The sequence below is a fragment of the Camellia sinensis genome, chromosome 14 (genome assembly GCF_055761805.1).
Source record: "Camellia sinensis isolate YWXY chromosome 14, ASM5576180v1, whole genome shotgun sequence".
In the NCBI taxonomy this organism is placed as follows: Eukaryota; Viridiplantae; Streptophyta; class Magnoliopsida; order Ericales; family Theaceae; genus Camellia; species Camellia sinensis.
Genome location: NC_138974.1, coordinates 86,610,597 through 86,623,831, shown reverse-complemented (window position 1 = coordinate 86,623,831; position 13,235 = coordinate 86,610,597). Strand labels below are relative to the sequence as shown.

The 13,235-nt window shown below is 41.5% G+C and overlaps 1 protein-coding gene across 1 annotated transcript; it reads right to left on the bottom strand.

Moving 5' to 3' along the window:
* Positions 1 to 275: 275 nt before the first annotated feature.
* LOC145807146 (uncharacterized) lies at positions 276 to 2,158 on the bottom strand. The gene is made up of 3 exons (XM_082905082.1): positions 1,977 to 2,158; positions 1,910 to 1,913; positions 276 to 1,175 (listed from the first exon to the last, which is right to left on the bottom strand). The coding sequence occupies exons 1-3, from the start codon at positions 2,156 to 2,158 to the stop codon at positions 276 to 278; spliced, it is 1,086 nt and encodes a 361-aa protein (XP_082761208.1).
* Positions 2,159 to 13,235: the final 11,077 nt, after the last annotated feature.

The window sequence follows — 13,235 nt, the reverse complement described above, 5'->3', positions numbered from 1 at the left end:
TGCCTTGTCTTGTGCGCTTCTTTTTTGTCCTCAGGAAGGGTGCCATTCTTCAAGAAGGCCAATAGTGGGTTCATCAAACTCGGGCCCAAGTCAGTGCAGAGGACCATTTCAGCTAGTTGAATACTTGGTTAGGGTACATATTCCACCCATATTTTGCGACCGTCTCTGGAGTCGACCGAGGAACCCAAGCAAGCTAAAGCGTCAGCATGACCATTTCCTTCTCGGCCAATCTTCTCGACTCTGATGGCTTGGAACTTTCGGATCAAATTTTTGGCCTATTCCGCATAAGTGGCCATCCGCTCATCGTGAGCCTCGTAAACTCCAGAGAGTTGGTTGACCACTAATTGGGAATCACTAAAGATGAGTAGCTCCTCCGCGTTGAAGTGTTCGGCATTTTGCAGGCCAGCTAGTAGAGCTTCATATTCTGCTTCATTGTTAGAAACTTTCCAGCCCAATCGAATGGCTTGCTCCCACATGAATCCTTCAGGAGAAATAAGGACAACTCCTGCCCCTGACCCTTTTTGGTTAGAAGAACCGTCCACAAATAGCTTCCATACGTCTCCAACAAAAAGTTTCCATGCTTCTGCTGGGGATTGCCCTTTATGCTGGGCATTCATAGTGACCAAAGCCGAGCTCCCTTCGGAGGGAACAGCTGGTCCCGAGGTGAATTCTGCAACAAAGTCTGCCAGGACTTGAGCTTTGATTGCTGTTTGAGGTTGGAACTTTATATCAAACTCTCCAAGCTCCACCGCCCACTTTGTTGTTCGGCCTGAGAAATCTGCTCGACTAAACACCGACTTGAGGGGGAATTCAGTGAGGACGTTGATGGTATGTCCTTGAAAATAGTGAACAAGCTTCCCAGAGGCAATTAATAGGGCATATGCCAATTTCTCCAATGGTAAGTATCTAGTTTCGGCATCTAAGAGGGTCTTGCTAACATAATACACTGGTTTTTGCTCCTTTCCATCCTCTCTGACCAGCACTGCACTAACAGCATGATCAGAAACAGCCAAGTAAAGGAAAAGCTCTTCGTTGGCGACAGGTGTAGATAGAAGGGGATGAGAGGAAAAATACTTCTTCAAATCTCCAAATAATTCCCACAGACGGCACCAATTGTGCGGGGGTGATTTCCGCACTATGAAGAAGGGTTGAACTTTGTGGATGAACAACGTGCTCTGGGAATTAAAGATCTGCACAGAGTAACAAACGGTGAGGCTGCCCGACCGGGGTTTGGTCGAAAACCTCTCCGATGATAAAGTCAAGGACTAAGGGAAAGGAAGATGAGAGAATACAGAGTGTATGTGTTAAGTGTATGGATTTTCGGATCCCTTGAGAGTGAATAGTATTCACCTTTTATAGAAGAAGGTTGTTTGTCGTTCAAGTCCTTCTCTTTCCGTCATCTGTCCAATGTGTCTTATTCGTGGTCATCTCTTATTGGAGGAGGACGACCACTCCGCCTGACACTAGGGTGCAGGTCTGTTTTGTTTGTCTCATTAGCGGACATCTCTCATTGGAGGAGGACGACCACTCCGCCTGCCATTTAGATGCAGGCCTGTCATATATGCACCTTGTCCCTCTGCACTTCCAGGAGCAGAGTTGTTTGTCTCTTGTGGGCCCAAGAAAGATCTTCAGTGAATTGGCCTTCTCTAAGTTGGTCTGCTCTAGAACGGTCGTCTAACCAAGAGGTCCAGCGTGTTGCTCAACCCACTTCGGAGTGGTTCTGTCCATCCAGAAGGTCCACCATATTGCTCGGCCCACTTTGGAGTGACGCTCGTCCATTGGGCCGAACTCCTATGATTGTCTTGCTTCGGAGCAAGTGTTGGCCATAGGGCTGAGGTCCGACCTAGCTCCACCTTGGAGTGAGCGTCGCATTGGGCCTAGCAGCAAAACTTGATTAATTTTTACTCACTTCACTGCCAAAAAAAAAAAAAAGACTCATTTATTCGTATCAGAATCAAATCAACAATTGAACATACCTTGCATCTACGGTGTGTGGAAGGCGATAATAACCAGCATGGTGACCCAAGAATTGAATAGAATTATTTGCAGGGTCACAAAGATTGGCAAGGTTTGGTGTAATGAGTTCTTGCAGATGAGGAGAGTGAGTGAGAAGAAGGAAGAGAAGAGAAAGACAGAGGTAAGAGAAAGTTGGTGCCATTGCTGTATGTTGTCCTGAGAGATAAGAGTGATGGTTTGGTTTCTTTGGGTTGGGATCTTCTGTCTCAATTGTCTGTCCCTTTATTTTCCTGTATTCCTTTTGCCTACAACCACCACCTCTTTGTCGATCGACAGAACAACCACCCTCGTTTTACATTACAGGGTTCAATTGAATATTTTGAATAGGTACTAGATCAAATGCCAATGAGGACTCACACTAATAACTTAAGTTTCAGATCACAAGGCAAACACAATGCAATCAAAACCCTACACAAAGAATCTTCAAAATCCAGTACGCCATATTCAGGAGAAACTTTTTCTTTGTATTTTTAATCTCTCACTCCACCAATTCTTGAACCCATGACTTGGATGTAACTGGAACCCATCGACGACAAACAAATCAACAAATTAAAAATTGAGACTCAATTTGGGTTTATTTAGGTTTGATTTGGGTTTTAATAGCATAGAAGAGAAAAGTGAGGTCGTGGAGAAGGTGGAGGCAAACACACACACACACACGCATATATATATATATATATATATAAATAAAATTGCTTTAGAGCTCTAAAAGAGCACCTCTAAACTTAGCATTAAATTGTCTTCTTCTGGCCACTGTTTTGTCTTTTTTTGTTTTTTTTTTTTTTTTTTTTTTTTTAATTGGTTGCCAGCTCAGTAGAGCTGCTATTAGAGCAGCTCTACTAGAGCTCCCAATCACTGCTGATATATATATATATATATATATATATATGTGTGTGTCTTTGGGGGTGGTTTTACACATTGGTCTGATCTGGGCTTATATCTGATTTGGGTTTCATTCTTGGGTCATATAATAAGAAAATAAGATGAAGCCGTTTACCGAAGATAGGAGAGAAAAGAAAAGAAATAATTAAGTTATAAGAGAAAAGAAAAGAAACAAAATGATAGTAATTTCTTTTCTTTTTGTTTGAATAAGGAAAAAAAAAATGATTATGATTTCTCTCATTTTTGTTTAGTTAGATTTTATTAATACTGTGTTTGGTTGGGGGATTTGGGGAGGGATTTGAAAAGGGAAAAGAAAAAGGTGTGTGAAACTAGGTGAAATGTAAGTATATTTTATTCACACTCTACTTAACTTTTTCCTTTCTCTTTCCAAATCCCTCCTCAAATTCTCAAACTAAACACAGCGTAAGAGAAAAAAAAAGAAATTATTTTATGTTACATTATCAAAATAACATTTTTATATTTTTAATTATTTTATTTCTTTTATTTTTATAGGGACAAAATTGATATTATGAAAATAGTGATTTCTTTTATCTCTCAATCTCTCTACTTTTGGGAAGATTGAAAATGAGGTTTATAAGAGAAATGAGTTTTTCTCTATTTCTTTTCATTTCTGTCCACTTAGGTTATCCAAACAAGTAAGAAAAATACATAACTCTCTATTTATTTATTTTTTCTTTCCAAATCACTCAATCCAAACATAGCGTCAAGGTAAGACTGCTAGTGCTTATTTGTTCGTTATTAACGTGTAATTTCGAAATGTTTCAAGTGTCAAAGGCGGATTAATCTTTAGGCCACCCATTAATTAAGGTCTAGCAATTTAAATTTATTTATTTATTTGTTTATCTGTTAAATTGCTATTGCGCTTCAATTCAGTATGAAGGTTTGGCCTGACCTTGGAGGGGCTTTTTCCAAACAAAGCGTACCCACTAAGTTTTTTCTCAAACTATGGCCAAAATTCTCAAAATAAATTAAACATATTTACAAAACACGTTTTCAGCATATTTTTTATTCAGATGCACAATGAGAGGGTAATTTTTGGGAAAAATTGGGCCGAGCTGCGAGTTGTGCTTTGAGGCCCAAAAACGCGAAGGACTAAGTAAAAAGGCCGTAATGGATACTCCGGCCCAGGAGGGCAAGGTTACTCCGGCCTTGGGGAGACAAAGTTACTCCGGCCCAAGGAGGTGAAATTACTTCGGCTCACAAATGATAAAGTTTACTTCGGTTAGAGGATTATAAATGTACTTCGGTCTAGGAGCAACTTGGATTTAGACCGGCCTTGAAGTTATATCGACCTTAGAGGTATACCGGTTTGGGAGTTATACCGGTCGAGAGTCGTTGGTTCGGTCCAAACACACCATGGGTTGAACAGATGAGAAACCGATATAAGGAAGAGTAAAGGGAAGGGCTGAACTAAGGATAGTTTGGCCTACTTTACTTTGGTCAAATGGTAGTTCGGCCATGGAGAAAACCATCCCACTTGGTTTAAGCAGTGGGGGGGGGTGTAAAAGGATAAGCATTATCCTTAGGAGTATGAATCCTAGGAGGACTCTGCATGGAGGAGTACAAGTCCTACTAGGATTGTGCCATAGGAAACTTATAAAAACTCACAAGCATCACCTTGGAGGAGGTAATTGAACACAATCTTTTCTGAGAACATAGAGCTTTGTCTATTTGTCAAGTTTTCTGACTTAGGCATCGGAGAGGTTTCCGGCACACACCCGCCGGCTAGCTCACGTTTGTGTTTTCAGGTGATAAAGCGACATCGTACGGAGGAGCGTGGACTTGGTCAACAGGATTATACGAGGAGAATTATTTCCTCCCCGTACAATTGGCGCCGTCTGTGGGAACAACAGACAAGAACAAAACCTCTTGACTAAGCTTCTCCTTTTCTTAATCAATGGCACACATTGAAGAACTACCGCAGTCCGCTGTCGATGGGCTAACTCCAGACGGGGGCGCAAGGCGAGAAGGATTACCCTCTGTCCCTCCTATGGCGGATCTGGAGCCCCAACAACATAACCCCAGGAGGAGTGGCAGGGGAAGGCGGAATAACAGCCCTCGTCACTCTCAAAGTCCTGATAGGCAAAGGAGGAGGATTGATCCTCAAGCCCTGGAAGATCGCGTGAAGAAGCAAGATGAACTAATTCGGAAGATGGCGGCGGACATGGAAGCATTAAAACGCCAGATGAAGAATAAAGATGTGGCGATAGGAGAGGGGCGCAAGCACAAAACGCCCCCTCGCCACTTAGAGAATCGTAGTAGGAATACTACACCCTCGCAAGGAGAGAGCAGAAGCCTCAGGATAGGCGACACTCATTCCTTATCTTCCAGGACTCGTCACTCCAGGTCTGAGAGGACGAGATCCGAAAGATCATACATTGAAGGAAGCACGTATTGGCCTTCGCATTCGCACCAAACCAGATCTAGACAAACAGAGCTGCCTAGGTCATCCGACTTACGAACCGTGCTCGAAGAAAAAGCACGATGCAAGGAGGATGCCAGGGCAAGGGATCCACACCGAGTTTCGGCCTTACAACGGTTGGCTCCTCGGACGCATGGAAGCGTCGAGGTTGGAATGCCAATACCGCGACCGGCCTACGAACCAACAGACAAGGCATTGGCGAGACTTCAGACTTCGCCGTTTGTTCCAGCAATCGAAAACGCGCCCCTACCATCAGGCTTCCTTCAGCCATAAGGATCCAGGCTGCAGGACGTTTGGTCGGAATAACCAAACTTTATTCTAAGTTAGCTGGAAAAACTAACTTAGAGGTTGGCTGGAATAAACCAACACCCTTCCTAGGCCCAGGATAAGGATCCAGGCTGCAGGACGTTTGGTCGGAATAACCAAACATTATTCTAAGTTAGCTGGAAAAACTAACTTAGAGGTTGGCTGGAATAAACCAACACCCCTCCTAAGCCCAGGATAAGGATCCAGGCTGCAGGACGTTTGGTCGGAATAACCAAACATTATTCTAAGTTAGCTGGAAAAACTAACTTAGAGGTTGGCTGGAATAAACCAACACCCCTTCTAAGCCCAGGATAAGGATCCAGGCTGCAGGACGTTTGGTCGGAATAACCAAACTTTATTCTAAGTTAGCTGGAGAAACTAACTTAGAGGTTGGCCGGAATAAACCAACACCCTTCCTAAGCCCAGGATAAGGATCCAGGCTGCAGGACGTTTGGTCGGAATAACCAAACATTATTCTAAGTTAGCTGGAAAAACTAACTTAGAGGTTGGCTAGAATAAACCAACACCCCTCCTAAGCCCAGGATAAGGATCCAGGCTGCAGGACGTTTGGTCGGAATAACCAAACATTATTCTAAGTTAGCTGGAAAAACTAACTTAGAGGTTGGCTGGAATAAACCAACACCCCTTCTAAGCCCAGGATAAGGATCCAGGCTGCAGGACGTTTGGTCGGAATAACCAAACTTTATTCTAAGTTAGCTGGAGAAACTAACTTAGAGGTTGGCCAGAATAAACCAACACCCTTCCTAAGCCCAGGATAAGGATCCAGGCTGCAGGACGTTTGGTCAGAATAACCAAACATTATTCTAAGTTAGCTGGAAAAAACTAACTTAGAGGTTGGCTGGAATAAACCAACACTTGTTACTCTTCAGCCGAAGTAAAGCTGAAGAATGGTTGGCTGGAAATAACCAACATTTGTTACTCTTCAGCCGAAGTAAGTGTATGGCTGAAGAGTGGTTGGCTGGAATAAACCAACACTTGTTACTCTTCAGCCGAAGTACGTGTATGGCTGAAGAGTGGTTGCCTAACACCTGTTACTCTTTAGCCAGAGTAAGTGTATGGCTGAAGAGTGGTTGGCTGGAAATAAACCAACACTTGTTACTCTTCAGCCGAAGTAAGTGTATGGCTGAAGAGTGGTTGGCTGGAATAAACCAATAGTTGTTACTCCTCAGCCGAAGTAAGTGTATGGCTGAAGAGTGGTTGGCTGGAATAAACCAACACTTGTTACTCTTCAGCCGAAGTAAGTGTATGGCTGAAGAGTGGTTGGCTGAAGAAATGGTTGGATGGAATAAACCAACTCTGTGTACTCCTCAGCCGAAGTAATTATATCGACTAAGGAGTGGTTGGCTGGTAAGCATAGTTTAACCACCTAAAACCGAAATAGAAGTTGGAGTAATAGAAGGCATTCCAAAGTACAAGCATACACATCAAAACCGGAGTAAGAGTTGAGCAAAATTTTCATTCATTAAAAATTCATTACAAAGGGGCATAGTTCGGTTACAAAGACAAAAAACAACAGAAAAAGGATAAAGTACAAAATCAAGAAAAGAGATCTTCGATTTCGGCGTCAAAAGCCGCATCAGCAACAACTGGAAGACCGGTTTCAGGGGGGAGCTCGGTGTCAGTGACGAGGGTGGTTTCGGTCGAAACCACGGCTTCACCTGGTCGATTAATAGTTAGATCTTCCACCAGGGGCTCCGACCGAACCACCTGATCAACATTCGCAACCGGAGTATCCTCAGGGGCAGAGTCTTCATCAGAGTCTTCATCAGAAGCTGAGCCCTCAAGAAACTGCTGTTGCATGGCATTGGCGTATTCCTTCAGGGAGTTCGGTATGAAATGGACTGGAGGGTTGAAGACCTCGGTCTGTTGATCATGACCGAGCTTCTCAATTGCCGCCCTCCAGCCGCACTTGAAGAACAGCTCCTTGGCAGCATTGCATTGCTTGGCATAAGCTTCTTCTGCCTTCTTGAAGCCTTGTTTGCTGGCTTCCTTCGTGCTCTCCTTTATTTCGGCGTCTTTCTTCCTTTCAAGTTTTACCAGCTCACGCAGGTACTTGTCCTTCAGAGCAATAGCAGTCTTTTGTTTTTCGGCTTCGGCCGAACTAACCATTCCGGTCAGTCGGCCGACCTCACCTCGTAGTTCGGCCATTTCCTTTCTGGCCTCCTCCAGCTCGGCCGCTTTTGCCTCAGCCTCTGCCGCTGCTTGCCTAGTAACTTTCCTTAGCTCCAGTACTTTCCTGTTGGTGATTTGGTTTTTCTGAAGGGCCTGACAAAGCAAAGCAAAGATTTCCCTTTAAACCAAAGTAGAAGTTGGAAAAAAGAAAATAGACAGAAAAATGACAGAAGTTGCTTACCAGAATCATGGATTTAGTCGTAGACCTGATGGCCTTCAGTTCGGTGTTTAATTGTTTCTGGTGATGCTCCATGTCTTTGGGCAGACACACACTCTTGGCCAGATTGATGGCCAACAGGTGGTCTTTCTCAGCAACGACCGAGTCTGTATCCCGGATGTCTCGGTCGTTGAAAGTGAGTTTTGGGGCCCAGCTCTCGGTAGTTCGGACGGAGGGCTCCGGTTGGGAGCTCGGTGGAAGGGCGAGTTCTTCTTCATCAACCAAAATTTGTTCGGTTTCAGCAGTCCGGGCGCACTTGGTCCGGCGGGAAGAGGACGGTTGGTGAGAAGGAAGGGCCACAACAGCAGGCTGCGATTGGCTTGGTGGCGTTACTTCGGGCATGGATGTCTCGGTTAAAAGAGCCCTGACTCTGTTCTTTTTTGTCATCTCTTCTTCGGCTGTCAGTGGGATCAGTCTGATCTCGGGCAAGGATGGGTCCGGTGCTGGAGCGTCTTCAAGTAGAAAGTCAGTTACCCTGGCTTTCCGGCGACCGCTGTATCGGTAAGTCGGCTCGAAATTCAACAATTTCGTCCAACTACGTTCAGGACAACGTAGTGCGGCTCGCAAAATTGCAAGGTTTGGATAACTGTATAGAGAACGAAGGTGGGCAAAATCTGCGAGGAAAAGACAAACTGTTAGTCCGGCTGAAACATTAAAGCACCGAAGTAAAAAAGAAGAAAAATGCAAGGAAAAAGACCGAAGTAAGTATACCAGGCTCCCCTTTCTTCCAATTTATAGGTCGGCCAGGAATTTGGGCTTGAAAATCCTCAAAGTTCCCAGAGACCCAGAAAAAATCATCGTCATTAAGGTCTTTGTCCGATGTATGTTTAACTATCTTCTCTCGGCGGCGGCGTATCCTAAGGTAATAGACCCACCCATCCTCTTTTGAGCCAATGGAGTATTGATGGAATATTTCGGCCAGACCAAGGTTTAGTCCGGTTTGATGGTTTAGTGCGGCTATTCCCATAATGATGCGGTATGAATTGGTGGACAATTGGGTGGGGCATAATCTGGTCTGCCTAAGAAATTCACAGATTAACGGTTGAACCGGAAACCGTAGTCCGGTTTCTATGATAGATAAAAGGGTGAAGGGGACGAAGCCTTCATTATCCCAGGGAGTGATGTCTTTTTCGGCCAAAGTCAAGTGGACATCATCAGGTATGTTATAGTCCTTCCTGAATTCGGCTAAACCGCCCGGGGTCTCTACCAAGTACCTATACTTACCCATTTATGGTATAAATTAAGAATAAGTTAGGCCGGTTCAAGGGTTGTACTCAGTAGCTCGGTCGAGTGAGCAAAGGGGTGCTTGGGCCACCTAAGTCTGCAAAGTGGAAAACATAGGGGTTAAGCACAGATCACATGACCGTGCTACAGATAAAAGCAAGACAAGTCCTACTTCGGTTTTGTGGGATGCTGCAGTCTATATCTCGGTTCGGACTTCGGGCTTAGTTGATTATTTCGGTTTGAACTTTGGATTTTGTTACTTCGGCTAAGCCTCTAGGGGCAGCTTTCTGAGTTTGGTTTAGAAACTAAGAAAGCTGGCTTGGCCCCAAAGGCTTAGCTCGGTTATAAACCGAAGTACTTAGTTCAATGCTTGCAAACTTTGTTCGGTGATCTTATCTCGGCAAAAGTGGTTCAGAAGAAACTACTGATATTCCTAGAAGTTCTAGTTCGGTTATTGTCTGAATCTATCTACATATATATTGACAAACAATATCCTAGTTCGGTTGCTATGTGATTTTGGATCTAAGACTATTTTCCTACAAAATAGTTCATACACACATGAGTTCTACTGGTTTTTTCGTAAAAGTACAGAAGCATAGCAAAAATGGAAGAAATGTTTCGCAAAAGCATAGAAAGCAACATAAGCAAAAACAGAGGAAGAAAATGGATTTACTTACCAGATTGAAGAAGGAACTGCAGATGGAACGGTCACAGCAAACGAAGAACACGAGCTTGATTATAGTTGAGAAAGCAAAGGCACAGAGAGAGAAGATGAACAGCAATAGAGTGAGTGATTCGAAAAATGAAAGGGACTGTTCTGTGTAAAGGCAGAAAGGGCGGGACTGTTCAAAAATTTCGTACTACGAGGGCGGCGTGACAGCTGCTCCCAGCCAATCAGAGCCCGCCACGTGTCACTGGAAAGGGAAGCGTTACAGTCGTGATTGAAGAGACGTTTTTTAACCGGACGAAACAGAGCCCGGAGTGAAAGTAGCTCGGCCAGTAGACTGGTAATCCCAATCATGTTGCGTAGATGGAATTAAGGGGCAATTGAGAGGGTAATTTTTGGGAAAAATTGGGCCGAGCTGCGAGTTGTGCTTTGAGGCCCAAAAACGCGAAGGACTAAGTAAAAAGGCCGTAATGGATACTCCGGCCCAGGAGGGCAAGGTTACTCCGGCCTTGGGGAGACAAAGTTACTCCGGCCCAAGGAGGTGAAATTACTTCGGCTCACAAATGATAAAGTTTACTTCGGTTAGAGGATTATAAATGTACTTCGGTCTAGGAGCAACTTGGATTTAGACCGGCCTTGAAGTTATATCGACCTTAGAGGTATACCGGTTTGGGAGTTATACCGGTCGAGAGTCGTTGGTTCGGTCCAAACACACCATGGGTTGAACAGATGAGAAACCGATATAAGGAAGAGTAAAGGGAAGGGCTGAACTAAGGATAGTTTGGCCTACTTTACTTTGGTCAAATGGTAGTTCGGCCATGGAGAAAACCATCCCACTTGGTTTAAGCAGTGGGGGGGGGGGTGTAAAAGGATAAGCATTATCCTTAGGAGTATGAATCCTAGGAGGACTCTGCATGGAGGAGTACAAGTCCTACTAGGATTGTGCCATAGGAAACTTATAAAAACTCACAAGCATCACCTTGGAGGAGGTAATTGAACACAATCTTTTCTGAGAACATAGAGCTTTGTCTATTTGTCAAGTTTTCTGACTTAGGCATCGGAGAGGTTTCCGGCACACACCCGCCGGCTAGCTCACGTTTGTGTTTTCAGGTGATAAAGCGACGTCGTACGGAGGAGCGTGGACTTGGTCAACAGGATTATACGAGGAGAATTATTTCCTCCCCGTACACACAAAATGAATAAAATCGTAAAAGCGTAATTATAAAACACATTTTTAATTAAGAAAACGCTATTACTATTAACGCTTTCAGGCTTAAAAAATACTGCAACGTGAAAACTTGTTTTGAAAACACGTTTTCAATAAAAAAAAAAAACAAAACCATATCACGCACTCACACTCTTTTTTCTCTCTCTCTTTCTCTCTCTGACACCCACACACCCAAAGCACTCACACATTCACATCAAACATATATAATTTTTAATATATATAAATTTTATTTTATAAAATTGAGACCAATATTAAATATATATAATAATAATTTATAATAGCAAATAATAATCAACTATATAAAATGATTACCTTTTTACTTTAATTCTTAAAATTTATTTTTTTTATTTTAAGGTTTAAGATTTAGGGTTTAATTCTTAATTTTTTTTATTTTAGGGATTAGGGTTTAATTCTTAAAATTTATTTATTTTTATTTTAAGGTTTAGGATTTAGGATTTAGCAAACATATATAATTTTTAATATATATAATTTTTATTTTATAAAATTGAGACCAATATTAAATATATATATATATATATATATAATAATTTATAATAGCAAATAATAATCAACTATATAAAATGATTACTTTTTTTACTTTAATTCTTCAAATTTATTTTTTATTTTAAGGTTTAAGATTTAGGGTTTAATTCTTAATTTTTTTTTATTTTAGGGTTTAGGGATATTTTTTTTATTTTATTTTAGAGTTCAGGGTTTAATTCTTAAAATTTATTTATTTTTATTTTAGGGTTTAGAATTTATAATTTAATTCTTAAAATTTATTTTTTTTATAAATCCTAAACCCTAAATCCTAAACCTTAAAATAATTTTTTTATTTAAAAAATAAATTTCAAGAATATATAAATTTTAAAAATAATTTTTTTTTTTTATAGTTTAGTTGATTATTATTTGCTATTACAAATTTTTATTATATATATTTAATATTGTCTCAATTTTATAAAATAAAATTTATATATATAAAAAATTATATATGTTTGATGTGAGTGATGTGTGTGTGTGTGTGTGTGTGAGAGAGAGAGAGAGAGAGAAAAGAGTGTGAGTGCGTGATGTGATTTTGTTTTTTATTGAAAACGTGTTTTCAAAACACGTTTCCACGTTGCACCATTATTTAAACCTGAAAACGCTAATAACAATAACATTTTTTTAATTAAAAGTGTGTTTCATAACTACGCTTTTACAATTTTATTCATTTTGTGCGTCTGGGTCAGAAACAAGCTAAAAGCGTGTTTTGTAAACACACTTCAGCTTATTCTGGGAATTTCGGCCAAACTACGCTTAGTTTGGGAAAAAAGCTTAGTGCGTAGGCTTAGTTTGGGAAAAGCCCTTGACTTTGGTGGTGGTTTGTTAAAATTGAAAATTAAATATTGAAAATTAAATGTTGAATTTTTAAGATATAAAATTATTTGATAAAAATTTAAATGTTGAATTAAAGTGAGTTATTTAATATGTACAATGATATCCAATTTGAAAATTATTATTTTCAAACTGTATCTTACAATTTTTATATTGTGATAGTGTAACAAGCCCGCGGGGGGACCTCGTTACAGCTCGGACTCGATTTTGTAGTCACGGTTCTAAATCTGAACCAAAGAGTCCAAATCTGGCAAATCGTTTTGAGAAAACAGATTTTTTTGAAAGAAGTGCCAAACATGGACTGCTTTGCCAGATACAGAGTCGCCACCTAAATATTTTATTTTGGGAAATTTAGGAAACCCTGACTCGGTGCCAAAAGGCCACGTGTCCGTCATCACCAAAGTTGCCTCGGCTCGGGAACTTGGGTACGATTGGGGAAGGTCACCTCGTGAGCACCCCCACTCGCCCGATCAAAGATCGGCCTCTACTAACCATGATATCTATTTTTGAAAATATTGTATGTTCTTATTCCGGTTATTAGCCTAGGTTACTATGTGATGCGCACAGCATACAAGTATAGATTGGATCGCCTGAATTGGAACAAAACATTTCATGTTCACTTTTTGAAAATGGTTTGCTACCCGCAGGTAGGCTTAAAATACAGATTTTGCCACCCTCGGGTGGG

Coding starts and splice junctions, on each gene's coding strand:
- LOC145807146 (XM_082905082.1), bottom strand. CDS start 2,158: ATGGCACCAACTTTCTCTTACCTCTGTCTTTCTCTTCTCTTCCTTCTT.